Source organism: Dromaius novaehollandiae, unplaced genomic scaffold, assembly GCF_036370855.1.
Source record: "Dromaius novaehollandiae isolate bDroNov1 unplaced genomic scaffold, bDroNov1.hap1 HAP1_SCAFFOLD_69, whole genome shotgun sequence".
NCBI lineage: Eukaryota > Metazoa > Chordata > Aves > Casuariiformes > Dromaiidae > Dromaius > Dromaius novaehollandiae.
The window spans coordinates 161,849-189,179 of record NW_026991326.1 but is presented as its reverse complement, the minus strand read 5'-3'; the positions used below and the strand labels follow the sequence as shown (position 1 = coordinate 189,179).

At 54.8% G+C, this 27,331-nt stretch overlaps 1 protein-coding gene across 1 annotated transcript in view; it reads left to right on the top strand.

Moving 5' to 3' along the window:
• The window catches only part of LOC135325798 (scavenger receptor cysteine-rich type 1 protein M130-like), a gene marked incomplete at its 3' end in the record, with an annotated part of 33,523 nt that extends 7,661 nt beyond the window's left edge, over positions 1-25,862 (top strand). Inside the window, exons 10-18 of the mRNA XM_064503785.1 lie at positions 30-55; positions 345-482; positions 1,220-1,315; positions 1,756-1,839; positions 2,221-2,373; positions 2,705-2,882; positions 6,087-6,321; positions 19,057-19,317; positions 25,726-25,862. Of these exons, the coding sequence (XP_064359855.1) occupies positions 30-55; positions 345-482; positions 1,220-1,315; positions 1,756-1,839; positions 2,221-2,373; positions 2,705-2,882; positions 6,087-6,321; positions 19,057-19,317; positions 25,726-25,862 (1,308 nt within the window). The remainder of the gene's footprint in view (positions 1-29; positions 56-344; positions 483-1,219; positions 1,316-1,755; positions 1,840-2,220; positions 2,374-2,704; positions 2,883-6,086; positions 6,322-19,056; positions 19,318-25,725) is intronic.
• Positions 25,863-27,331: the final 1,469 nt, after the last annotated feature.

Genomic DNA, 27,331 nt, shown 5'->3' with positions numbered 1-27,331 from the left:
CTCTCTCTCTGCTCCACAGCTGCACCCAGGACGACAACGTCACCCCCCCGAGCAGGTAACCTCCCCTCCTCCCTGGGGCTGGGTCTCCCTGGGGCCAGGCTGTGGGCTGCAGCCCCAGGGAAGGGGCTCTGTGCTGGGGTGCAGAGCCCCAGAGAGGAGGCCCTGGGGTGGGAGTGGGTGGCTTTGGGGAGGGCTGTGATTCACCCAGCAGTGTGGGAGCTGCCCCGTGACCCACCCCTGTGCCCCCATCCCTGCTGCCACATGTGGGGGTCAGGACTGGGGTGTCCCTGGGGCCCCCCTCCCCCAGGCCAGGGGCTGCCTCATCCATGTCCCTGCCCATGCAGATCCCACCCAGGGCCGTGCGAGGGACAGCGGGAGAGTCTCGGTGCCTGTCGTCATCTGCATCGTCCTGGGGGCCCTGCTCTTGCTGCTCCTGGCCCTCCTGGTGGGGCAAGTGCGAAGTGCCAGGGCTCAGCGCAGAGGTGGGTCCTTCCCCATCGGTCCCAGGGTGGGCGATGCCTCTTGGCAGCCCCGCGGGTGCTGTGGGGTGTCTGTGAGGGGCGCAGATGGAGCTGGGGTGGGGGTGCTGCCTCCTGCCCTATTCACTGCCCCTTCACTGTCTGTCTGTGGGACACCAGCAACCAGGGGTGGAGAGAGTGCAGACGCAGGAGGAGATGGTGGTGGGTGAGGAGAGAAATGGCAGCGAGGGGCCGGGGGAGCCAGGAGCGGTGGGAGATGTCTGAGGATGCTGCTGGCCATGCTGTGGGCAGCGCTGGCGGGGATGCTGTGGGGCAGGAGTGGTGCCGGGAGGAGCACAGGGCAGGGGGTCTCTCAGTGCAGGTGTCCGGTCCCCAGGCTGCTCCCTCTGTCCATCCCTGCCCACCCGTGGCAGGGCAGGGCCGCGTTACGGACCCGTCTGGCAGAGAGTGGGGAGCTCTCCAGGGAGAGGAGCCACGGGAGCTGCTCCAGGGTCAGACCAGGGACTGAGTCGGGGCCAAAAGGGGCATTGAGCTGTCTCTGAAGGGACAGCGTGAGGGTGACATTGCCCCAGGCCATCTCCACAGGGACATTGCTGTCACTGGAGATGTGATAGTGGTACCTGGACAGAGCAGTGGGGCTGGGCGGTGGGGTCAGTGCTGGCCTGGCCCTGGGGAAGGGCTGGGTGACCACATCAGGCTCATTCTCCATGTCCCTGTGCTGACTCTGCCTCTGTCCCCAGGCTCGAGGAGGTCTCTGGAGCCCTTCTCTGAGGCCGTGTACCAGGAGATCGACTACAGCCTGACGTGGGAGAAGCAGGCGAGGTTTGGTCGTTCAGGTCTGTGTGGGTCCCTCCTGGGTGGGAGCACGTCTGCAGGGCCCTTTCCTCCGGCCCTGACCCAGGATGGGACCTTGGCAGCCCCCGGGCCAGTGGTCCCCACAGCACTGGGCCATGGAGTCTGTGGGGAGAGCAGCCCCGTGCTGGGCTCAGGAGAGGAGCTTCCTCCCCACCAGCTCTGCCCATCCCAGTCCGGGGCACAGCTCCTCCCTGCCTGCCCCACTGCACCCCAGGGTTGTTCCTGGGGGGTGAGGGAAGGGGCTGTCCCAGGGCAGCTCTGAAAGGCCCTTTGAGATGGGGTTTGTCCCATGGGAGCAGGACGAGCCCCGAGCCCTCTCCCCATGCAGTCCCTGCTGTGTGGGTCCCTGTCCCCAGCAGCGCTGGCCATGAGCAGGGTCAGCAGGGCTCACCCCGATAACACCCGCTGCTCCTCTCGCCAGGCTCCTCTTCAGAGGGGTCCCTGACCAAGCTGCATCCTGACCCCAGGGACAGTGAGGAGGAGGACGGTCCTGGGTCAGCCCCAGGTAATGGAGGGGGAGGCAGAGGAAGGGTCGGTCTCTCCTCCCTGTAGCTCTGTGACCGACAGCAGTGTCACTGGGTGTCACCATCGGGGTGGGGAGGAATCGCCCTGAGCAGTGACTCCAGAGCCATGCGGAGCAGGCGAGGGTCGGCCGTACCCATCTGAGCTGGGTGCCTGTAGCCCTGTGCCCCACAGGGGACATGGTCGAGAGGGATCCCCACTGCCGCACACACGCTCCTGAGACTCTGGGGTGGGTGGGCAGGACGCCGGGTCTCCTGTGGCCCTGCCAACACCATCATCTCAGCCCCTTGTTCCTGCACGTCCTTCCTTCCTCTGCTCTGCGGGAGGGCTCTTCTCATTGCCACCAGCTCCCCTCTCCTTTCAGATGGCCTCATCCTGCCCAGAGGTGACCCAGGAGATGGCTATGACGATGCCAGGGACGTCTCTGACCCCGGGGAGGATCTTGTTCCTGGGCAGCAAGATTGGGAAGCGCCCAGGGAAGCAGAGGAGGGAGATGGGCCCAGGGAGGCACAGAGAGGTGAGGGGCAAATGCAGTGCTGCCGGCTCCTGGGGTGCCATCCCCAGTGCTAGGAGAGTCGCTGCGTACTGACAGCCCAACTTCCTGGGATAGGGAGGGAATGTGCCCAGGAGTTTTCCTGGTGGGGAAACTAGGGTGGGAGAACGGGCTGAAGATCTCAGGACATTAAGAGGAGGGAGAGAAAGGGGATTGACAGCCCAGAAGGGGCACGCGCACAGGGATAACTTGCACAATGCACCGGCCTTGCTGCTTCCAGGGGGGAGCCTGCACTCCTGGGGAAGCGATGGGGCCCCTGGAGCTGAGAGAGCCGCCCCATCCCTGCTCCCCGCAGACACGGGATACGATGATGCTGAAGAGGTGTCTCTGGCACATGCCCATGAGGACATCAAGGTTGTGAGACTGGACCCTGGTGCCAAAAGGTCCCTGAGCCCAGGGCCAGGAGAGACCACCCCTGCCATGTGGTTGGGTGCACCTGGGATGGAAGAGAGGTCTGAGCAGCTGGGAGAGCCGTGAGTGCCAGAGACTGGTCTCCCTTCTCCCACTGGTAGCAGAAAGAGCTGGGCATTTCCTCTATTTTCATTCCTCTACTTTTACACCATGCATTGGTATTTGTTGTTATTAAAGCCATTTGGAGGTTTGATCCAGCATTGGTGCTTCCCTGCCCAGGTGTCGGGGTGTCTCCCTGAGGCTGATCAGGGACGGCGAAGCACCAGGAACCAGCAGTGGGGAAGGGACAGGTCTCGGGAGCAGCGGGCTCTGAGACAGGCTGTGTGCCTGCAAGTGCCTCTGGTCCCTGCAGTGCGGGAATAGTGAGCAGTCCAGCTGGAGGATATTCCTGCTGGCAGAGACATTTCCATCCTGCAAACAACACACAGAGCTTCCAGCCAAAATGGGTCTCTCTGCAGGGTCCCGTAATGCCCCTCTGGGCGGGGAGGTCCAGTCTCCTCACCCCAGGAGTGCCCCTGCTTGCTCTGTTCCTGGGGGCTCTGCCTGGGCCACCCTGGTCCCAGGCACAGAGGCCACCGCAGAGCTGCAGTGACAGGGTTAACCATGGGCGGTGGCCCCACAGCAGTGAGCCCGGAGCTGCCAGCAGGGCCCTGAACACCCCAGGCAGCCCCAGAGGGGCTCATCGCCTGGGGATCACCTCCCCACAGTGGTTGGGGGCAGCTCTGCTTCCCGCTGCCCCCGCACACGGCGCAGAGCAGCTTGTTTAGGTGCCCAGGGCTGGGATTTCCCCTCCTCTGGCTCTGCAGGGACTCCCATTTCCAGGGGCTGCTCCTGGCTCCCGTGGCCCTCGTGGACTCCTGAGCACTCCTGGCACAGCCAGGGACTGAGGCACCAGGGCCAGGACAGTGCTAGGACCCCCCTCCTGCTCCCATCCTCCCCCACCCCTCTGCCCTGCCGCTGCTGGGCTGCGAGGGCAGAAGAAGGAGCTGCCTCGCCTGGGGCACCAGGTTGGGTCTGTGCAGGGGAACATCTGTGTGCAGGGCGCAGGGGACGGGAGCAGGCAGCCACAGGAGGGGACGTTTCCTTCAGCAGGGTGGGAGGCAGAAGAGGGAGAGGGCAGTGGGCTGGAGAAGGGAGCCCCACAACACGCAGGCTCCAGCCCAAAGTCACGGTTCAGCCCCTGGCCTTGTGACAGGCCCATCCCTGAGGATGCTCACAAGGGCATATTTCCATGATAAGATTTTTTTTCCTGGCTTTTTTTCCTTCCTACACTGCAGTTATTTATGTTCCCTGCTTTTTCCTTTGCATTTTTTTCTTTCCTTCCTTTTCTCTTCCCCCTCACCCTACCACTTATGCATCCCTCCCTCCACTTGTTTACTGATTGCAGCCTTCCCAGCCACAGGAAAGCATGGGGCCATGCGACTGCCATCAGCTCTCCCTGCCCAGCTGCCCCAGCACAGCTCGCCTCTCCCCCCGCAATGGGCACCGTCAGGCCAGGAGACAAAATCAGACCTCTCGGGGAGGCAGAGGATAATGCTCCCAGCCCCAGTGCTGCCCAGCGCTGGCTCTGCTTCGCAGGAAGGTTTCAGCTCTGGGTCCCAGGAGGGGCAGCTCTCTTTGGCCCCAGTAGCCAAGCCACTGCCTGGCAGTGGGGCTGTGTGAGCCCCCTGCACCCCCCAGCTGGGGCAGGGCAAAGCCGGGCTCCCTGCTGGGAACAGCCATGGCTTAACACTGATGGTGACAATGGTGGTGTCAGCAGCACATCCCTGAAGCAGTGGGGCAGGGCTGGGGTGACTCTGGGAGTTCTGAGGGGAGCCGGGGCTCAGGCACCACCTCCAGCCCCAGGACCTGGAGCCTCCCTGACGGCAGCCCCTGCCCCGAGACAGCCCCCTCCCTCCCAGCTCCTGGCCCATCTCTCCCTGTGGGAGAGGCAGGGCTGAAGCCTGAGCCCCAGCAGGAGCAGGGGTTTCCCGTGGGGACGGGAGTTGTGTTTGCAGCACCCATGTGCATTACCCACCTTCATGGGGTCTCACTCTGTGAATGCTTTTCTCCCACTGGCTTCCAGCAGTCGGGGTACAGAAGAGCAATGCAGCTCTGCTCAGCCCCACAGCCCCTCCGCTGTGGGCTGAGCACCTTCTCAGCCAGCCCCAGGGCTGCGCCAGCCCCTGCCCTGCCCTACAGGGAGATGTGAGGCCGGGCTCAGCCCTCAACCGAAGAACACACTCTCCCTGAGGGCTGCCACAGGGACCCCTATGCTCAGCTACAGAAATGTCACTACACAGACACACATAGATTTGGGCCAGAGATGGCCCAAGAGCGACAACATGATGACATGGCCCTGTTCCATCACCAGGATGATGTCCCTGGGATCCCCAGGAGATGTTTGCCAGGCTCCAGACCAGACCCACAATCCAATCTCTTGCCTTGGCTGTAGGAAACTCTACACCTGCTCTGAAGGTCCAGGTAGAGCACACAACAGGGGCACAACACAAGAGCCCAGGGCCATAACAAGAAGGTGATGGATCAAAGTGATCCATGTGCTTCAGAGACGTTCATGGTCAGAGTGTTGGTCTAAAACAAACGTCTAATTCTTTGGGATCTTTTGCTTAGGGTGATGCTCATGTGGGGAATCCAAACCTCTTGGACAGGATTGCTGGTTGCTTTCCAGATGCTGATGGTAGTCTCTATCACAGATATCCTTGCAACAGCATCTTCAGCTGGATTGGGTGGGAATCCTTGAATGGGATTGTTTCATGGCATCCTTATAATCCAGCTGGCCCAGGGTCCTACATGACTCCTCCAAAGCATGCATGATCCGTTTCTGTTGATATAGGAGCATATCGGACAAATCTGAACATCATCCTTGTATCACAGCTGTAACTTTACTTCCAAAGATCTTACCACAGTGCAAAAGAAGTGACATCATCATTCCAGCATTGTTCCTCTTTACCTGCCTGTCCCTCTCCCCTCCCCTGAGCTCTCCTTTGCGTGGGGAACATTTTCTGACCTGCTTCATGACCTCACAGTGCCTGCCTGCCACCCGATCAGATTGCTGCAATAGAAGTGACTTCACAAGAAAAGGTCCCAGCCATGTCACCTCTGCCATCTTCAAGAGCTCTCCTCTCCCCTGGGAGGCTTTCTCATCACCTTGATGACCTCAGAGTGCCTACCTACCTGCTGCTGGCCAACCAGGCTGCAGTCACAGAGGTGACCTCACAACCACTATGCCAGCAGTGCCACAGTCACCTGCCTCTCCCTCCTTCCAGGCTCTCCCCTCTACCTTATGGGCTTTGTCATGCCCTTGATGACCTCACATGCCTGCCCACCTGCTGCTGGCCAATCAGCTGCTGTGAAAGGAGAGACCTCACAATCAAACCCACCAATGCCACCTTCACCTCCTCCTCCCTCTCACCTCCTCCCAAGCTCTCCTTGCTGCTGGGCAGCATCTGTGATGCTGTTGATGACCTCATAATGCCAGCCTGCCCTCTTCTGGCCAATCAGGTAAGTGTAATGGAAGTGACCTCACAAACAATGCACCAGCCATTATGCTTTTGCCTGCCTCTCCCACTCCCGCTTCCACCTCCCCAGCTGCTGAATCAGCTCCCACCACGCATGGTGACCCCAGTGCCTGCTCCCCTGCTGCTGGCTGGGGCTGCTGGGACAGGAGCGATTCACCAGCACTGTCCTAGCAGTGACCTCCCCCTGCCTCCCCTCTCTCCTCCTGCTGCGCTCTCACCTCCCATGGTCAGGGGCATCTGATGTGCCTGATGCCCTCACAGCACCTGCCTGCTTGCCCAGGGCAGTTCTGCTGCTGCAGCTAAAATAACCGAAGCCGACGCAGAGACCAGCAGGTCTGCGAGGAAGCTCGGAAAGTGCTGTCACCCCTCTCTGCCCACGGGCAGCACCAGCAGCACCTTTGCTGGCTCCACTAGGCCTGGTGTCACCTTCGGCCTGGAGCCACCACAAGCCCAGCTGCACCCGCACCCTCCCCTCACAGCTGGGATGGTGCTGAGAAATGGCCGCCGCAGCCGGCACCGAGCCACGGGGCCACCAGCAGAAGGGGCGCAAGAGCTGGGGGCTCCCGCAGGGCCGGAGGCGGCCCAGGCCGGCCGGGCCTTCCCCAGCAGATGCTCACACCCAGCCGGGCTGCGGCGGCTCCAGCCGCCCCACGCGCACAGCCGCTTGCTCTGCCCAGCCCCAGCCCACGGGTGCTGGTGGCTGCTGCTCAGGGAACTGGGGCGACGCTGCGGCCCGGCACGTGCTTGTGCGCCTGGAGCCGGCGTATATACGTGTATTTATATATATATATATATATATATATATATATATATACACACACACACACACATATATATACACACACACACACATATAGTAAATTATAGTATGTATGCACATAAAACTAATCAGCCCAGAAGACCAGGAGCATAATGTGTTTTCCCCATAGTCGTAAATTTGACAGAGTCACTGCCAGGGGTTGTCCTGTGCTGATTCTTCGGACTTTACATTGTGTAGTATTTGGGGTAGGCATATTCATCAGGTCACGGTTCTCTGGGCAAGAGTCTCCTAGAGAGGACATAGACTGGGACACTTTCCCCTTTGATTAGTACCAGGTGGGGATCTCCTGGCCTGTCAGCAAAGATTTCCCCTTCCAGCTGTCTGGGTTTAGTCGGATCATGCACCCACACAGCATGCCCTGTAGACCCGAAACCACCTGGCTGCTGGGTGGATGCATGATCTGAACTCTTACCTCTGCAAGGTAGTTTGAGTCAATGCCTTGATGTCCACCCCCCTGGAGAGCTAAACTATTATGGGGCTCGATGGATTCCCCTTTGAAACGAGCATATGGGGTAGAGCCATGCAGTGGTTGGGCACTGAGGCAGGCAGTTGCGTGATGAACATTTTTGCTCCAACTCGTGAGGTACCAGCAGGGGACAATTTGCACAGCTGCTCTTTGAGCAGCCGTTCATTCGCTCTATCAATCCCATCCCTCGTGGATGGTAGGGTATGTGATATGTCCAGGCTATTCCTCACTCTCCAGACCAATTTTGAATGTCATTCTCTGTAAAAAGAGTACCCTGATCACTTTGGATTTCCACCGGGGAACCATATAACCCAATCAAGTCTTCTAATGCCTTAATGGTGTGAGCCTGTGTAGCTGCAGTGCAGGAGTGGATGTATAATGGACCAGAGCAGGTATCTACAGTGGTCAGAATATATCTGTGCTGCTGGTTCTCTGGTAAGCGTCCGATATAATCAGTCTGCCACACCTCCCCAGGCTTTTGTCCTCTGTGGATATAAGGCTTTTTCTTCTGCAACTGCCGTGGAGCTAAGTGGGTACAACACAGGCAATGCTGCCTGGCCCCTGCTTGTGCCACTGGCAGCTCCCCTCTGTGCATGCTGCTGATGGGGCAGTGGGTGTCCTGGGTCCCCCGCTCTCTCCAGGCTGCTCGCCACGCTCCCCGGGGGCTATGTGTGTTGCTCCAGCTGGAGCTGCAGCCGCCACTTGAGCAGCTCCGTGCTGGGTTTACCATCCACCTCCCCCCGGCACACCGGCTCGCAGCAGGTCTTGGAACGTAGTGCCATGACTGACTCTTTTTTCCTTTTTCACGTTTACCTGCCTGTTTCCTGACTTCCTGTCTCTGCTAACAGAGGACGTCACTGCTAACTGAGATAGCAGTACTGCCACTCCCCCACCATACCCACCCCCATCGCAAGTAGCACCATTGCTTTAAGATGGGGGTGGCAGTTCGCAGCATCTTAGTTCGGATGGTTTTGCTCATGGAGATCAGATCCGGTTCTGTAAACTCGGGGAAATAATGCTGAACAACATTCCCAGTTGCCGTAGATGGTTTATTCTGCTGCGATAGTAGTCCACCCAGTGAACCCATCGTTGATGTCTGTGGCAGTCAGCCAGGTTAACCGCGCTGTGCCCGTCACCCACTCCATTAGGGACGGGGAAACATTTAGGTTTTGCTGCTGCAGGGTGCGGAGGGTGTTGCGCAGCCTGGGATCCTGGTGCAAAGCCCCCTTCTTATCAAGTTCCCTGCTAGTAAAATAAACCGCATCTGCTCCATTATCCCACAGGCTTAACAGCCACTCTAATAACCCTCCGCGGGGCTGCTGCCTGTAGCGCCCCTCATAGCCTGCAGTTATCATGCTTTAAAATCACTCACTGTTGCGGTCCCTTCAAATTGACTGCATTCAGTCCAGTAAGCCACTGCTCTGCCACTGGCCAGACAGCTGCCTCGCCCTCATGCTCTGGGTCTGACTCCGAACCAGGGAGTTCGTCAAAGTCCCAGACATTTCCACCCAAATATTCATTCACCACTTCTAATTTTTCAAATGTATTTCAGAAAGGAAAGAGAGGAATCTTTTCCAAAGTATTCATAAATGCACTTTATAATGCTGAATATACCCTTTTTGATTAAAAGAAATGAAAAATGGAAAAGCTACATCTCTGATTACTATGGTATACTGAACCAAAGTTAATGCAAGTCTGTACTACGTATAGACTGACAGCATATGAAGCAAAAGAAACCCATGCCTTTCTGTTTAATGGTAACTCCTTTATACAACTAAAATTGGAGACCATAAAAACAAGCACTCAGAGGTACCACCTTCTGCAGTTGAAGTATAGGCTATCTGAGAAAGAAAACGCATGGAAGCTAATATCAAAGGTAATTCACAGGTGGTGGGTAATACAAAGAGCAGTGAAATAAATTTTAGCATTTACAGAATGCTTTGTCTTTTTTTTATATGTGTGTATATATATATACATTCTCCATGATTTCCATCCCTTATTTGATTTGGGCTTTCCTATCCCACAAGCTGATGCTTAACCAAAGATATAAGATACTCCAGACCTCTTGTGAAATATATATAAATATGCAGCTTAAATTATTTAGATCATAATAAGTCATTTTTCAGGAAGGGTCCCTTGGAGGAGTTTATTGAAGATAACACTTCTGAGATCTGTTGAATCTCACGTTTTCTTAGACTAGAGGCATAGCAGTTGCCTCTCTCTCCTGTTAATAAAGGCTTATTGGGAGGTACTAGCAATAAATAATTGGTGTGGAGACTCTTTTCTTCTAATATGGTAGTACTCCAGAAACCGTTTGTTTGTAATGCAGTAATATGCCCTACTTTGCAGTTAATTAGCCATCCAAGTAACTCTCCAATGCAGTGAAATAAGGCGGGAGCAAGGTCCTGATCTCTCCCTGCCAAAGGGCTCGCTCCTTGGTGATCTCTGCTGCAACCTGCACACTGCGTACTGCCCCGGGCACCAAAACAGGACATCCAGGGGCTGGCATCCAGGAGGAGACCAGAGAGTACAGTTTTGATGCAGTGGGACTTTTTTCTCTGACATAGTTAACAAGGAAGTGGTCTCATCATGACAGAGCGCTCAGAGGTACTCTTGTGAGCAGCAGTGCCACAGTCGTTACCTTTCAAAATGGGAAAATAAGGAAAACTTCCAAAGACAAAGTATTTCTTCAGGAAATAATTGGCCTCTTATAACCACTTTTCCCAGATGCTCATACTACAGAGTGCTGTTTCAAGGGCTCAGAGCTTTTTTTTGTGCTGAAAACAAAGAAAATGACAACATTGCTTTTGGACCCTGAAAATACTCACCTGATGCTCAAGCACTTTCCTGTAAGTCATCAAGAAATACTTGTAGGGTCATAGCTGAGGATCAGCTTGCAAAGTTGAAGTTGTTTCATGCAAATAACTCTGCAAGGCCCCCGAGAGTCCTCACCTTTGCACATGCTCCTCTCTTCCTTAAGGGAGTCATTTCTAACCTGACAGTTCAGGTGTCCATCTCAGCTGAGCACATTTTGCCATGTGTCACTAGGTTGGTTGAGGCCTGCAGCTTGTGAAACTCTTGCCAGGATCTCCTGCCAGGATGCTAACTAAAACCCCAGGTTCAGCTGATCAGATACAAGGAACATCACAATCAGCGTCCAAGCCACGTGCCTGCTGCTGGTCTGTCAGCTGCTAAGGCAGGAGTGACCTCACATGCACCTGCCCCAGCCATGAGCCTGCTGCTAGCCTATCAGAGTCTAACTGTCTCTTTACCCTACTCCCTAGTTGTGTTTCTATCTATCCTTTTCTATCTATTTGTCAAAAACATTTCAAGGAATGTTATTCCATGTAGAAAGTGGACCTCACTGGAGGCAGCTTGGGCTTAACATGTACTTGAATAGTGTATTCTACTTTTTATTAAACTGTATCATATTTTGTTTTTGTTTGCTTGCAATTAAGAAAAATCCTCCTGTGTCTGCAAGTAGTTGTCTAAGGAAAGCAGATGGGAATTGGTGTATAGGAGCTGTATATATAGACTTAAGCGGAAAAAGGTTAGATTCTAACAGGAGTGATGTAAGTCCCCAGTGGCTGATGAGAGAAATGGCAGGGCTGGGGAGGTGAGAAGGAAGGTTGGCCATACATGTCTCTTATCAAAAATGCTGTTTTTCCCACATGTCCATACTTGATTAGGAGACGCTCTGGATCAGCATGAATTGGGGAGTGTGGATATCAGTTATTCTGAAAGCTGAAAAATAAAGCTTAAAAAGCAGAAATCCTTTCTTTTTCAGGTGCTCATTGAAATCTTCCTCTTGTAAATACACTCCTGAAACCTCTCCAATCAGCCACACAAGAATTGAAGAACTGAAGAAAATTATGGAGAGTGACATGGGTTGTTAGGGCTTTTGGCATTTTAATGACCCCTTGGGTGTATTTGGTGCTGAGTCCATGAACCTCAGATACTGAGAGGAGATTGAACAAACCACTCAAGAAGTTAAAGTCAGAAGTAAACGCCAAAGTTTCTTGGAGCTTTGATGGGTCCCACTGAGGACCATTACCAACAAAGCCTCCCTGGAGGCTGATTAGAGCAGAAAGTTGGAGACATTGATTGCAGGTAGGCAAAGGAAATGTGCAGTTGGCTCTAATGCCAAGTAAACTTTGATAGGTTTTATCAAGCAGATTGGACAGGCATTGACACCCAGCCCCTGGGTAGGGTGATCTTTTCCCTCATGCTTTGCTTGGGGCTCTGCACGGGGGCAGTGGGAGTGTGCAATGCCGAGTGCAGGCCAACGATACGACACCTCCTGGGCTCCCTGGAGGGGAGAAGGCAGTGAGGCTGTGCTTTAAGGAGATGGCATTTTTGGTAGGCCTCAGTGGCAGTGACAATAGCCATAGCCAAGAGGACAAAAACATCAGTTCTGTCAGAGGCTTTCAGCCTTGGCGGTGCCCTTGGCTGACTCCACCACAGGCCGTCCCATGCTGTCCCATGCCTGTGCCTGTTTCCTTGCAGACTGCAGACATCCAGCCTGCTTCCCCACCTTGCTCTCACCCATGGATCTGCCTCCCTTCAGTGATGTCTCTCTGTCCTTGCTTGCTTTTCCTTGAAACGCAAAGCCATGGACTGATCACAGACTCCCTCTGGGTGACCTGTAGCACCACAGCACTGCCCTTCAAGTGACATTCTCTTTTCCTAATGTTACATCTGAACACCACAAGGTGCTCTTTGTGGCTGTTTACCATTCTCGTGCTCTTTCCCATTACCAAGAGAAGCTCCATCATCTCTGAAACCACCCTTCAAGCACTCGCAGGCTACTACTCTACTGCCTTGCACCTCCACTTCAGCAGCATAAAGAAGCCCAGGGCCCTCAACCTCTCCTCAGGGATGCGGTTATTCCCCCCCAGTTGCAGGACTTGACACTTCTCTTGTAAATCTTCATGAGGTGTCTGTTGTCCAAATCACCCAAGTTTCTCAAGGTCCCTCTGGACTGAAGCTCCTCTGTGTCAAAAACAAAAGAAAACAATTCAAAACAGCGCCAATAGGGAAAGGGTAAGCAGGGGTGGGCATGCGAGGGGATCAGGATGGTAAAAGACACAAACTTAGAAAGAGGGAAAGAAAAAAAAAAGGAAATTAAAAGTGAAGCAAAGGATTGATCAGGGCTGTGTTGGGCATTCCTGCCAAGAAGCCCTGCATCTGCACAACCCTGACTGGAAGCCGACAAGAAAGCTGACCTACTTCCACTGTCACAGGGAACCTGTATGTTTTCTGTGACAGCAAAGAGTGAAGACCCAGAGGGGGAAGAATCACAGACACCTTCAGGGTGGAAGGGACCTCAGGAGGTCTCTAGCCCAATCTCCTTGCTCACACCAAGGTCAGCTCTGGCATCGAACCAGGTCGCTCTGGGCTTGATCCAGTCTGCCCTTGGAAACCTCCAAGCAAGGAGACTGCACAGCCTCTCTGGGCAACCAGCTCCAGTGCTTGACCATCCTCTTAGTGGAAAACCTTTTCCTCATCTCCTGCATGAACGTCCCTTCTTTCAGCTTATGCCCATTGTCTCTTGTCCTCCCACCATGGTGAAGAGCCTGGCTCCATCTTCTTGATGACCTCGTTGTAGCCATCAGAAGGCTGCTATGAGATCCCTCCAAAGCCATGTCTTCTCCAGGTTGAACAAGCCCCATTTCCTCAGAAAGCAAATGCTCCAGCTCCCTGGTGATCTTGAGGGCCTTTCACAAACTCAGTCTCAGTTATCGACCTCCTTCATTTTTCTTGGGATTCTATACATGGTCTAATGAGTGCTGATTAGAAGAGGATCATCATTTCCCTCAAACTCCTGGCTGTGCTCCTGGTCCTACAGACCCAGATCCTTTCAGTCGTCTTTGCTGCCACGGAATGGTCCTGGCTCATATTTTGCCTCCTGTCCACCAGGACCTTCAGGTTCTTTTCTGCAAAGCCACTCCCCAGGCACTCAGCCCCCAGCCTGTAACACTGCGGAGTGTTGGCCTACTCCAGGTGCAAGACCTGGCATTTGTCCTTGTGGAATTTCATGAGGTTCCTAACAGCCCCTTCCTCCTGCCTGTCTAGGTCCCTCTGAATGGCAGCCTCAAGCATAAAACTGGTCTCCCACACCTCCAGTTTAGGGTCATCTACAAGCATGATGAGTGTTGCCTCCTCCATGTCACTACTAAAGAAGATAAACAGGAACAAGCTATTGGCGACATCAGTGGTGCTCCACTTCTCCCTGACCAGCAGGATGAGTACTGCTACACATTCACCGCTGCCCTCCAAGCCTCATCATCCAAGCAGCTTTCAACCCATCTGTTGTCTACCCCTCTAAAATGTAGCATTCTAACTTGCATACAAGAATATTGTGGAAGACAGTGTCAAACACCTAGCTAAAGTCTAAGGAAAAGACATTTACTCTTCTCCATCCACAAATACGTTATTTAATCATAGAAGGCGATCAGGTTGGTGAGGCACAATTTACCCTGGGTAAATCCGTGCTGACTGTTCCCTATCCCCTTCTTCTCTCTCATCTGCCCAGAAATGTGATGTGAGAGGATTCACTCCATTGCACACTCCTCACCAAAGTGAGGCTGAACTGCCTGCAGCTCCCCAGGTTGTCCTGTTGGCCTTTTTTGAAGACAGATGTAACATTTGCCTTTCTCCAGTCATTGTGATCTTGCCTCATCTCCACAACCTTTCAAATATGTTAGAGAATGGTCTTGCTATGGCAGCAGTCAGCTCTCACAGCACCCTCATATGCAGCCCATCCAACTCCATTGACTTGTATAGTTTGAGTTCTCACAAGTAATCCCTCTCTCATCCAGTCTTGGTTGCTTTTCTCCTCAGGAGTCCTGACTCAAGACACAACAGCCTGGGAGACCTTGTGGGTGAAGACTGAAGCTAACAAGGTGTTGAGTTCCTCAGGCCTATCTGCATCTGCTGTTACTAGATTCCCTGCCCCATTCAGCAGTGAGACCACCTTTTCCTTTTTATTCTTACCGAAGCAGTAGCAGCTCATTTTCATGCCCTTAACATCCCCTGAAAGTGTCTATCCTAGGGGTGCTTTGTCTTCCCTAACACCATGCCTACAATGCTGGACAATATTTCTGAATTCCTCCTTTGCAGCCTTTCCCTCCTCCCCCCTCCCATATGTTGCCTTATTGCCCTGGAGCTCAAGCAGAAGTTCCTGGTTTAGCCAAGCTGGTCCCCTGAGATAACTGCTAGTTTTACTGAGTATCGTTAGGAACCATCCTTGTGTTTGGCAGGTGCTTTTCTTAAAGATCTTCCAGCTTTCCTGAGCTCCATTGCCCTTCAGAGCTGCCTGCTATGGGATCCCCCACCAGTCCCCTGCAGAAGCCAAGGTCTGTTTCTCTGAAGTCCAGCATCTATACTCTGCTTCTGTCCTTCCTCAAGATCTGGCACTCCACGATTTCATGGTCATTGCAACCAAGGTTTCCACTGATGATCACATTCCTGATCAGTTCTTCCTTGTTTGCAAGCGCCAGAGCTAGGTAAGCATCACCCTCACTGGCCCTTGTTGGCAGGTGTGCTAAAAAGTTGTCCCTGACACCCTCCAGAAACCTCCTGGACTGCTTGCACCCTCCTGTTTGTCCTTCCACTGAATGTCAGGGAGATCAAATCCCCCCCATAAGAGCCAGGGTCTGTGACATAAAGACTTCCTCAGGTTGCTTAAAGGAGACTGTGTCCACCTCCTCACCCTGACTGGGTGGTCTGTAACTCCACCATAACGTCACCCTTACTCTGATGCGCACCCACAAGCTCTCACACAGCCCCCTGTCTGTCCCACGGAAGAGCTCCATACCTCTGAGCTGTCCTGTCACATTAAGGGCATTCTCCTGCCTCATCTTCTCTGACAGTCTCTCCTGAAGAGTCTGTACCCTGCTATTGCAGCCCTCCTGTTGTATGAGTGATCCCACCACAGGGCTACTAAGATAATGAACGGACTGGAGTATCCCTCTTACGAGGAAAGGCTGAGAGAGCTGGGCCTGTTCAGCCTGCAGAAGAGAAGAATGAGGGGGCATCTTATCAATGCGTCTAAATATCTGAAGGGAGGGTGTAAAGAGGATGGGGCCAGACTCTTTTCAGCGGTGCCCACTGACAGGACGAGAAGCAATGGGCACAAACTGAGACACAGAAAGTTCCATCTGAACATGAGGAAAAAATTCTTTACTGTGAGAGTAACAGAGCACTGGAACAGGCTGCCCAGAGAGGTTGTGGAGTCTCCATCCTTGGAGATATTCAAAATCCATCTGGACCGGATCCTGTGCAGCCTGCTCTAGGTTACCCTGCTTGAGCAGGGGAGGTGGACTAGATGGTCTCCAGAGGTCCTTTTCAACCTCAACCATTCTGCGATTCTGTGATAGCAGTATAGGTCTCTAGGATCATTTCAGATGGCCGAAGAAATTCCCCAGCTGGCTCCCACCTGATGCTCTAGAAGGATGTGGGTCTTACCATTGCTCCGTCAGAGCAAACAGACACTGGCACAGGACCACTTCTGTCTCTTCAGATATCACCAGCTGTTTGTCTGTGACCAATTGACTCCCACCCTCTACCTCCATTGATTATAATGGGAGCTTAGACAAGGAGCTCGCATGCAGACATCCACATTGTGCACACTTCAGCTTGGGCAAGCTCCCACCTCCTGTGTGTTTGTGGTGTTCACGGGAGGGATATGAATCCCACTCCACCCCATGGGTTTTTAACTTGGCATGAGATGTCCAGATTGGCTCATTCGAATCAACACCTGAACCATGGGAAAATGAACTCCCTTCTTGTTGCTGTCTAGGTGTCCTGCCTAGGTAAGAGATGGGAATAGGGGCATCTAGACTGGGATGTTTGCACCTCTCTTAGATAACCATCCTATGATGAGACAAATTGCAATGCTGGAATCAGCCTGTCTCCACTGTTTAGAGAGAGATCATAGATGATTATTTTAGTCTACCTCAGCGAACATCTCCCAGGAGGAGGGAACACAAGGGACAGAGAAATTCATGGCTTCAGATGGGTCTGTGCTCCTGAGCTGGGCCAGGCTCCTGGGATGGAGGGAGCTCATAGCAATCTGGCAGAGCTGATGGGAGACAGCTCTGTCCAGGAGCAGCTCCCCTGTGAAGAGCAGCAGGGCTCCAGCACTGCCTGCTCTTGCAGACATAACATGAGAGAAGACCGAGGGAAGTGAAAGGCAGTCTGGAGTGGGAAGACAGAGGAAAGCTCATTGTGAGAGAAATCTCCATAGCCCTTTACGCCGTAAGTCTCCGGCTGTAGAGCAATGCTACTGAGGTTCTTGGAGGGACCTTCTGAACCCAGCCTATCTCATGACCGATAGGGTTGTAAGGCTCACTCTCCTGGCTTCTCCAGTGCGGAGGAGGAGGAGGTGCGTCAGAACAAGGGTTCCCTGCCACACTGTCACAGGGACAGGGAATGCTGCTACCTTTTCCCAGAGACAACTGCAGGGGTGTGAAGCTGGGGTGTGCACAGAGGTCTGCCCAGGACTGTAATTCGGAGCAGTGTCCCTGTGTCCCAGGGTGCCGTGTGCCTGGGGCAGTGACTCTGCTGCCCGTGAGGGTCAGCATTCAGCCTGCCCGGGGAGCTGCCCAGGGGTCTGTGGGAAGAAGCTCTGGGTGGAAGGAGTGACCCTGGCAGGGCAGGTTCATTCTCCTGTTGAGAGGGTGCTCTGTGAGTCGGGGCTGCTCGCAGCTCCATCTCACCCTGAGAACATTTCTGGAGGAGATTTTCCAAAAGGAAGATCAAGTCAGGGATGCCTGAAAGGGAAGGAGCTTTCATGAGACTGTGCTTTCAGTTTTATTCTCTTTGGGTGGGATGAAATCTTATTGGATCTGTTAGGGTTAAACAAGGGATTGCGATTCCAAAACATGACAATGAGAGAGGAACCGTTCTGGGAGGAACTCAGCAAATCCCTTCATCCACCCCTCAGCCTACAGACAGAACCAGCATCACCTTTCCAGCCTCATCAAGGTTTGTTTCACCTGCTCCTTAGCCCCTGCAAACACGCAGGTGCCCCTGTGCAGTGGCCTGCACCCGGGAGGTTTCTGCAGGGCAGAGCTGAGCGCCCAGTGGGTGGGATGGGGTCTGTGAGCACTGACATGACATGGGGGACATAGAAATAGCTCCCTTCAGGGACAGCTCCAGGCAGCAGAGTCATGGTCAAAGTGTGAGTGGAAACTACAAACTTCAGTGCCTCCCCTCCTCTCCCACCCAGCACAGCCCTCAGTCCTCAAGGCTGTGGGGTCTAGCGCATGAGTCATTTCTTTGGCAGCCAGATATCCAGAGGAGGAGAAAATCCTGAGTGCCCATCTGTCTCTCTGTGTCCCTACCCCCCCTGCATTGATCCGTGTGTCCCCACCTGTCTGTGCTGTTCTTGTCCCTCCCCTTGGACTCTCTGGGCAAGGGGGTTTCAGATGCAGTTCAGACAATGAACCCGCGGGACCTGCCATGCAGACGTGTCTTTGACAATGAGGTGCCCCTCTGACCTGTGGGGCTCTGGGCAATGCAGTGGCGGGTAGGGAGGGCTGGCTGGGAATGAGCCAAATCTCTCTTCAGGACACCCCATCCGTAGGACATTCGACCATTTGCCTCTGGGGTGTCTGGCTGGGCTGCAAGCCAAGATGGGGAGAGGTGATGTCTGCTTTTGGAGGAGGGCAGAGTTGTAAGAAACAGAAATTTTTGCTCAGAGAAGTCTGTCCTAACTTGTTGATGTCTTTCCCTCCTTGGACAGTCCCCCATGCCCAAAGGAAGCAAATGTCCAGTGGCAGCTCCTTCAATGAGTTCCTCCTCCTGGCATTCACAGACACGCGTGAACTGCAGCTCTTGCACTTCATACTGTTCCTGGGGATCTGCCTGGCTGCCCTGCTGGGCAACGGCCTCATCGTCAGAGCTGTAACCTGTGACCACCGCCTCCACACTCCCATGTGCTTCTTCCTCCTCAACCACTCCCTCCTTGAGCCTCGCTTGGCTCCATCTCCATCACTGTCCCCAAATCCATGGCCAGTTCCCTGTGGGACACCAGGGCCATTTCATACTTGGGATGTGCTGCCCAAGTCTTTTTCCTTGTCTTTCTCATTTTGGCGGAGTACTTTCTTCTCACAATCATGGCCTAGGACCGCTTTGTGGCCATCTGCAGACCCCTGCACTACAGGACCCTCATGGACAGCAGAGTTTGTGTCAAAATGGCAGCAGCTGCCTGGGCCGGTGGTTTTCTCCATGCTGTGCTGCACACTGGGAACACATTTTCAATACCACTCTGTCAAGGCAATGTCCTAGAGCAGTTCTCCTGTGCACTTCCCCAGCTCCTCAGACTCTCCTGCTCAGACGCCTACCTCAGGGAAGCCGGATTTACTGTGGTTAGTGCCTGTTTAGCCTTTGGGTGTTTCATTGTCATTGTGCTGTCCTACGTACAGATCTTCACTGCTGTGCTGAGGATCCCCTCTGAGCAGGGCCGGCACAAAGCCTTTTCCACGTGCCTCCCTCACCGGGCTGTGGTCTCCCTGTTTGTCAGCACTATCGTATTTGCCCACCTGAAGCCTCCGTCCGTCTCCTCCCCAGCTCTGGATCTGATGATTGCAGTTCTGTATGTGGTGGTGCCTCCAGCAGTGAACCCCATCATCTATAGCATGAGGAACAAGGAGCTGAGAGATGCAGGGAGGAAACTGATCCAATGGGTACAATGTACACACCAGTAACTATCCCATGTGCATCTGCTCCCCATTCCCAGGGTATTTGGGATCAAAGATATGTGTTGTTCATTCATTTCTTTCTTACTGGGCTCCAGGGGATGAGCTCAGAGTCCCAGTGTGATCTGTTAGGGACCGAAGGCGGGATTCAGGGTTCATTTCTCTGCGACCACTGCCAGTAGAGATGGTGAATGGTCTCTGAATTGTCTGCCTCAGGGCTGTCGCACAGGTGACAGTGCTGATGAGAGATGCCCATCCTTCTGGAAGGGAATCTGAGCCCCCAGGAGAGCTCAGGGCATCTCCAGGAACAGCATGTGCCTGGGGGTGGGCAGGGAGTGGAGCTTCAGGAAGTGAGGGACTGTCCATGGTGGAGTCACCAGAAGGTAAAGCACTGAAACCTGGTATGCACAGGGAAAGGAGGACTCTGCAATCCCCAGAGAGGCAGTGGGGACCCAGGAAGCCCAGAGAAGGGGGACTGGAGAATGATTCATGCACCCACAGTGAAACACCACAGACCAGAGTGAGTGCACACCCAAACACATCTTGTACCATTGCAAACGCCCTGGGGTCACTCTGAGCACCAGCCATGAGCACAGACATGTGCCAGTGGGGTTGAGCCATGTCTGCCTGGATCTGCTTCCTGCCCCAATTAGCACTGCCAGTGAGGAGTCAGGAGTCACCCCGTGGTCCCACGGCCTACTTGCACCGCAGAGAAGCACCAGTCCAAGGCCCTGCGGGGAGCACTGAGGAGGGGCGCAGGAATGGCCAGCCAGCCAGCACAAATGTACTCACCTGGAGAAAGGCTCTCTGGGGAGCAGGAATGTCCCAGGAGCAAAGCAGGGCAGCATTCAGAGATAGCAAGCGAGAACAAGAAACAGGTTTCTGTGTGCCCCAGCTCGGGGCAGGCTGCTCTGTCCCTGGGGCAGCAGAAGCTGCTGGAGGGGCTGCAGGGCCAGGGCTCTCAGGCTGTCCTGAGCAGCGGGGTGGGCGTGGAGGAGCTGCAGGCAGACAGGGAGGGGGAGATCTCCTGGACACGAGAGCAGGGCAGACGGAGAGTGACCAGCCTCACTGGGGGGTCCTCCTCCCCTTTGCCGGGGAGCTGCTTCCGTTGTCCTTGGGCCTGGCCTGAGTTACGCTGTGGACACGCCTGTGCCTGGCCCTGCACCTCTCGGGTCCTGCCCTGACCCTGTCCCCGTCCTGCTGACCTGATTCCCAGTCTCTGCCTCAGACCTGCCTCCACACTGTAATAAAAAAGCCTTGGCAAGGGAAGCTGGGATCTTAGCAGATCCCGGAGAAGGTTGTAGGTACAAATGGTGACCATACATGAACAGCAGCAACTCTTGCCTGACAGCCAATTTAAAGGTGTAAGGAGTGCTTCGGGTTTGGACACCCTACCCAGGTAACACTGCAAGCAGAGTCTTGGCTGGATAGAAGAAGCTAGGGCAGCCACTTGGGTCTGATTTTACGATGGGTAGTTGGGAGAGCAGGTCTTTCTGTATTCAGATCAATTGGTTATGCACCATTTATGACTGGGTTGCTATTACAAAGAGTATATTGTTGGGTGCAGCAAGAACCAGGCTGCTCTGCATAGGAAGGGGCATTGGGAGCCAAGGGTGCTGGCAAGGCAGGCAGGGCAGTGCCCCACTGATGAGAGGTGCCGTCCCGCAGTGCCTGGACAAGAGGGGCAGAGCAGGTTTGGGGATGGTAACTGGCATCACGCACATTCCAGGAACTGCCAGACAAGACTGTAGGACTCTGACCAGCCCTGCCTTGTGCGGGGGATTGGACTGGAGACCTCCAGGGGTCTGATCCCACTGAAACTCCTCTGCAACTCCATGAATAGAAAGACCTCAGGCTGGGGGGAAGAGGGTGTCCCACTGCCTGGCTGGGTTTGGATCCTCAGCTTGGGGAGAGGAGGGGAGGACTGGGGACTGGGGAGCTGAAGTATGGTGGCTGTATGGTGCCTTCGCCTCCCTTGGCAGCTGTCACGGTCACCTGCTTTGCAAAAGGTCCCGCGCTGCCCCTGGGCAGACACAGGCTGTTCCCCCCTTCCAGTGCTGCCGTCCCAGCAGGACAGGACACGCAGAGGGGCTCAGCCTGCCCCGTGCTCAGGGCCAGCTCCCCGGGGCTGGCACAGCTTGTCCTGAGGCACCTCCAGCTCCTCGGCCTCTGCTCCAGCACGGCTGGCATAGGGATGAGAGCTCCTCGGGCAGGGCAGAACAAGCCTGGCTGGCAGAGTGTCGGGGGGAAGATCCAAAGGTCCCTGGCTCAGCCGTGGGCTCTGGAAAACTCCCTCACGCACCCCGAGATGGTCCATCTGCCTCTTCCACCCTGACCTGTGCTCCCCTCCCATCGGCCAAAGTGGAGTCCAGCATTGCTTGGGGACTCTCTTCTCCATGGGGAGGGGAGGGAGGACCTTCACCAGCCCCACACTGATGTTTCTACTCCCAGCCTTTGCAGTTGCACGTGCCTGGGTCTGCCCACTCACCTTCGCCACAGTCACGGATGCACTGGACACCAACGAAAACGCCAGTGTCCCACGCTGAACCTGGAGCCCGGCTGGCCACAGAGGCATCAGCCATCCAGTGCCCTGGCCGTGCAGCCAAGGGCAGGGGGCTTCCTCCCAACTTCCCTGCTCCTCCCCCTGCTCCCGGCACTGCTGCTGCTGTGCCCATGTCAAACCCTCTTGCTGCCAGATGGCCCCAGGGCCCAAGGCAGCTCCAGCTCCCTCCAGGGCTGCATTGAAGCCTTTTAGGAGCAGGCTGAGGTGGGGCTGGCTGCACCGGGGTGGGTTGGGAGAGGGCAGCTCCCCTCTGCTATGCTGGGGCTGGGGCTCGGCACAGCTTTTCCCAGGGGAGCTCCCTCAAGAGTTGCTCTGGGACATCCTCCATCTCTGCCCTGGCAGCAGCACCAGTGCTCAGGGTGCCAAGGTGGAGGTAGACATATACACCTCCTTGTCGGACCTTGTCCATGCATGCAGGGATAGAGTGAAGAAAGCCAGAGCTCGGCTGGAACTGGAACCAGCGAGGGAAGGGGAGGGCAATGAGAAAGCTTCCTGCCAGTGCATCCACAGCAAAGGGAAGGCAGCTAAGGGAAATATGGGCCTGCTGCTCAGTGGGGCAGGGGCCCTAGTGACCTCAGGCATGGAAAGGGCTGCCTTTTTGCCTCAGCTTTCATTGGTAAGCTTCTACCTGAGGCCTCCAAGTTCCCCAACCCTCCCAGCAGAGTTTAGGGATGCTGAGCACCCAGCCCATGCCCAGCCAGGGCTGTGCCCTGCGTGGGTGTTAGCAGACAGCCGTGCTCTGGGATCTGCCATGGTCTGGTGCAGAAGAGAGGCCGTGCAAGGCTGCCCTTTTCCCCGCTGTCAGGATACAGAGACCTGCAGGAGGACACAGCTGGCCACGGATCACTCCACAGCTGATGTGGGAAGTCAGTGCTGGAAATGGGCGATGTGAAGGGCTGGCCTGGGATGATGTCTCTGAGACAGCTTCCCCAGTGTGTCCATACAACACAGAGAACAATGTGGGCTCTTGTCTTCTGCACCCGCCATGTCCTGGTGCCTTTCCCAGGAGACCTGCATGTGCCCTGCAAGAAACCTGGTGTGCGATCCCACACAGGGTTCACACACAGGAGCTTTCTGCTCATATTTTCCGCTCCCAGGCCCTTTCCAGCCCAGCCCAGCCCCTTCCCAGCTCTCCTCATCTCCCCTGCCCTCTCTCCAGACCAGACCAGCAGAGCAGCCCAGGCTGGCGGTGGCCCCATAGCAGTGCCTGCTGCAGGGTGCTGCCGAGGGCTGGGCACTCACCCGACAGCCTCAGCTCCTCTGAAGGGCACAGGGGCTCTTGGGGGTGGGGTGGGAGATGGGGTGTCAGGCTCTCCGTCACCCCCAGCTCTGGGGGCCAGCAATGGCAGGAGGAAATGTGGTTCAGAGACTCTCTGCCTGCCCTGCTCTCATGGCCATGAGATCCCCAACCCCAGAAAATCTGTGGCCCCTCCATGCCCAGACCCCCTTGTGTGGGCCCCTGCCCAGGACAGCACAAGAGTCCTGACCCCAAAGCTCCTCAGGCAGATCCTGCTGCCCAGCAACAAAGACGCTTGCCCCAATCTGGTGCACACAGGAAGGGTTTCTCTTTCTCTTCCTCCCCTGCACACACATGCACCCCTACTCCTCCCCTGGATGGCCCTGCTCCCCAGAGAGCCTTTCCCCAGGGGTGCGTGTCCATGCTGGCCCGGCCAGCCATTCCTGCACCCCTTCCCTGTGCTCCTCGCAGGGCCTGGGCTGGCGGTGCTATTCTGCAGCGTGAGCAGGCTGTGGGGCCAGGGAGTGACTCCACAGTGGCCGTGCTGGTCAGCGCTGGAAGCAGACCCAGCCAGACTGGGATCCCTCTTGCTGAGCCCCTTTCTCTCATCCCCTACCTGATGGTCCGTGGCCATGGAATGTGCTTGGATGGACCATGGGCTGTCACTAACGGTACAAGAGGCATTTCGGTGCTGCACTAGATCCAGCCTGTGATGTTTCAAAGAGGGTGCCATGATTCATTCTCCAGTCTTTCTTCTCTTTACATGCTGGGTCCTCACAGCCTCTCCTGGCATTTCAGAGCCCTCCTTAGCCTGTGAATTCCGTGGGTTAGCCCTTTTCCTTTGGAGAAGTCCACCTTGGGCTGTCTCGTCTTGTGAGGCCTCACTCACTATCCACTCAGGTTCACAAGATACCCTGGGAGATCCCCTGAAACCTCGTGGGAACTCCAGTTTCTTCTCTAGGAAGGGCACCTGCCATCAGCCCTATTGCACGTGGGGGGCAGTCCCAAGCAGATAAGCCAGAGACCATTTGCTTTCTGCTTGGACATTTGCCACAAATGTCCAGTTCCTGGTCCCTAATGGATCACACTGGAACTTTGAGTTCATCCCCCTAAACCCATGGAGAAACCCAGAAAAGCAAGTGGCCCTTTTAGGGTGCAATTTATTGGCTGTATTCATGACACCAGCTTTGGAAGAGGAGTCCAGACTCCTGGCATAGCACTGAGGAGAGCCCTTTTTATTACAGTAGTGCTTGTAGGGAGGTCAGCTCTGATGTGGTGGTTCACATTGCCTATTCCTGCCTGTAGTCACAGAAATGTGACTGTAGACACAGTAGTACTGTCACCAAGGTACAAGAGGCCTTAGGGCTGACACAAGTACAAGGTCACAACAGGACAGCGCACAAGTGAAAAGAGAGCAGCTCTGAAAAGACCAAATCCTGCTGCTGTCAATGGATGGGGCTCGAGGAAAGCAACAGCCTCAACTTGAAGGCTGAGGAAAGGATTTGCCTGCTGAGGCAGTGAGGGACATCCCAGAGAGCCACAGGGGTTGTGCCTCCATGCCCTGCCTGGACACTCCACCCCTCAATCACTTCTGCATACTAGGGCTGCTCCCTGTGCTCCAGAGAAGGTAGCATGGGCATGAGCCAAGACCAGTGATTTTCTGCTTGTTCCTTTATTTTGTTTGATAATGCAGTGAGCCATGTTTCCCATGTACATGAGAGAGTTGGGTCTGAAGAACAAACAAACAAACAAAAAAATGCACAGATGCTTGAGAAGAAGTAGGATGGATAATTAATAAACATTTGGGAATAAATTTATCACAAGTATAACAAATAAAGAAAAAAAAAAAGAAGGTACATATGAACAAAAGATAGACTTGGCTTTTCTTGAGATACCTTGGGAGTCATTGAGGAAGATGCTGAAATATTGTGTATTCAAATAGTTTCCTCAGCCCATCTTTGAACTCCTTGTTCCTCATGCTGTAGCTGAGTGGATTCACTGTTGGAGGCACCACCACGTACAGAACAGCCACCACCAGATCCAGAACTTGGGAGGAGATGGGGGCGGGGGGGGGCTTTAGATGGGAAAAAAATGAGATGCTGATAAATAGGGAGATGACAGCCTGGTGAGGGAGGCAGATGGAAAAGGCTTTGTGCCAGCCCTGCTTAAAGGTGATTCTCAGAACAGCAGTGAAGATCTGTACATAAGACAGCACAATAAAACCAAACACCCAAAGACTAAGCAGCCACTAACAACAAGAAACCCAGCTTCCCTGAGTTAGGAGTCTGAGCAGGAGAGATTGAGGATCTGGGGAAACTCACAGAAGAACTGCTCCATGGCATTGCCTTGGCAGAGTGGTATTTAAAATGTGCTCCCAGTGTGCAGCACAGCATAGAGAAAACCACTGGCCCAGGCAGCTGCTGCCATTTTGAAACAAGCTGCTCAGAAGGGTTCCGTAGCGCAGGGGTTTGCAGATGGCCACAAAGCGCTCATAGGCCATGACAGTGAGAAGGGAACACTCTGCTGAAAATAAGAAAAAGAGACAAAAGATCTGTGCAGCACATCCCAAGTGTGTGGAACACCTTGTGTTCCAAAGGGAATTGGCTATGGATTTGGGGCTAGTGACACAGATGGAGCCAAGGTCAAGGATGGAGGGATTGAGGAGGAAGAAGTACATGGGAGTGTGGAGGCGGTGGTTGCAGGCTACGGCTGTGATGATCACCATGTTCGAAGGTAACGTTCAAAGCACCCACGTCACGTACGAAGTCCAGACGTCACGCCCACGTCACGTTCTAAGCCCCCATGTCACACCCACGTACGTTCGAATGACCCAGGTCACACCCACGTCAGATATAAAGTACCGACGACACGTCCACGTCACGATCGAAGCCCCCACGTGACGCCCAGGTAATTTTAAACACGCACGTTACGCCCACGTCACGTTCGATGCCCCCACGTCACACCCACGTCACCTTCAAATCACCCACGTGACGCCCACGTCACATTCGATGCCCCCACGTCACACCCACGTCACGTTCCAATCACCCAGGTCACGCCCATGTGACATTCGATGCCCCCACGTGACGCCCACGTGACTTTCGAAGCCCCCAAGTCACCCCCACGTCACGTTCGAGTCATGCACGTCACACCCACGTCACATTCAAAGTACCGACGTCACGCCCACGTCAGTTTGGAAACACCTACGTCACGTTCGATACCCCCACGTCACACCCACGTCCCGATCGAATCGGCCACGTCACACCCACGTCACGTTCAAAGCCCCCACGTCACACCCACGTCCCGTTCGAAGCCCCCACGATACGCCCACGTCACATTCGAAGCACCCATGTCACACCCATGTCACGTTCGAAACACCAACGTCACATTCGAAGCATCCACGTCACACCCACGTCACGTTCGAAGCCCCCACGTCACACCTACGTCATGTTCGAATGACCCACGTCACGCCCAGCTCACATTTAAAACACCCACCTCACATTCGAACCATGCACGTCACACCCACGTCACATTCAACATACCGACGTCACACCCACGTCAGTTTGGAAACACCTACGTCACGTTCGATACCCCTACGTCACACCCACGTTAGTTTTGAAACACCCACGTCACGTTCGAAGCCCACACGTCACACGTACATCACGTTCGAATGACCCACGTCACACCCACGTCACATTCAAAGTACCGACGTCACGCCCACGTCACGTTCGAAACACCCACGTCACACCCAGGTCACGTTCGAAGCCCCCACGTCACGCCCACGTCACGTTCGAATCACCGACGTCATGCCCACGTCACGTTCGAATCACCGACGTCACACCCACGTCACGTTCAATGCCCCCACGTCACGCCCACGTCACGTTCGAATCACCCACGTCATGCCCACGTCACTTTCGAAGCCCCCACGTCACGCCCACGTCATGTTCGAAGCCCCACGTCACGTTGGAATCACCCACGTCACGCCCACGTCACGTTCCAATCACGCAGGTCACGCCCATGTCAAACTCGATGCCCCCACGTGAAGCTCACGTGGCGTTCGAAGCCCCCACGTCACGCCCACGTCACATTCGAATCACCCACGTCACGCCCACGTCACGTTCAAAGCCCCACGTCACGTTGGAATCACCCACGTCACGCCCACGTCACGTTCAAATGACCCACGTCACACCCACGTCACTTTCGAA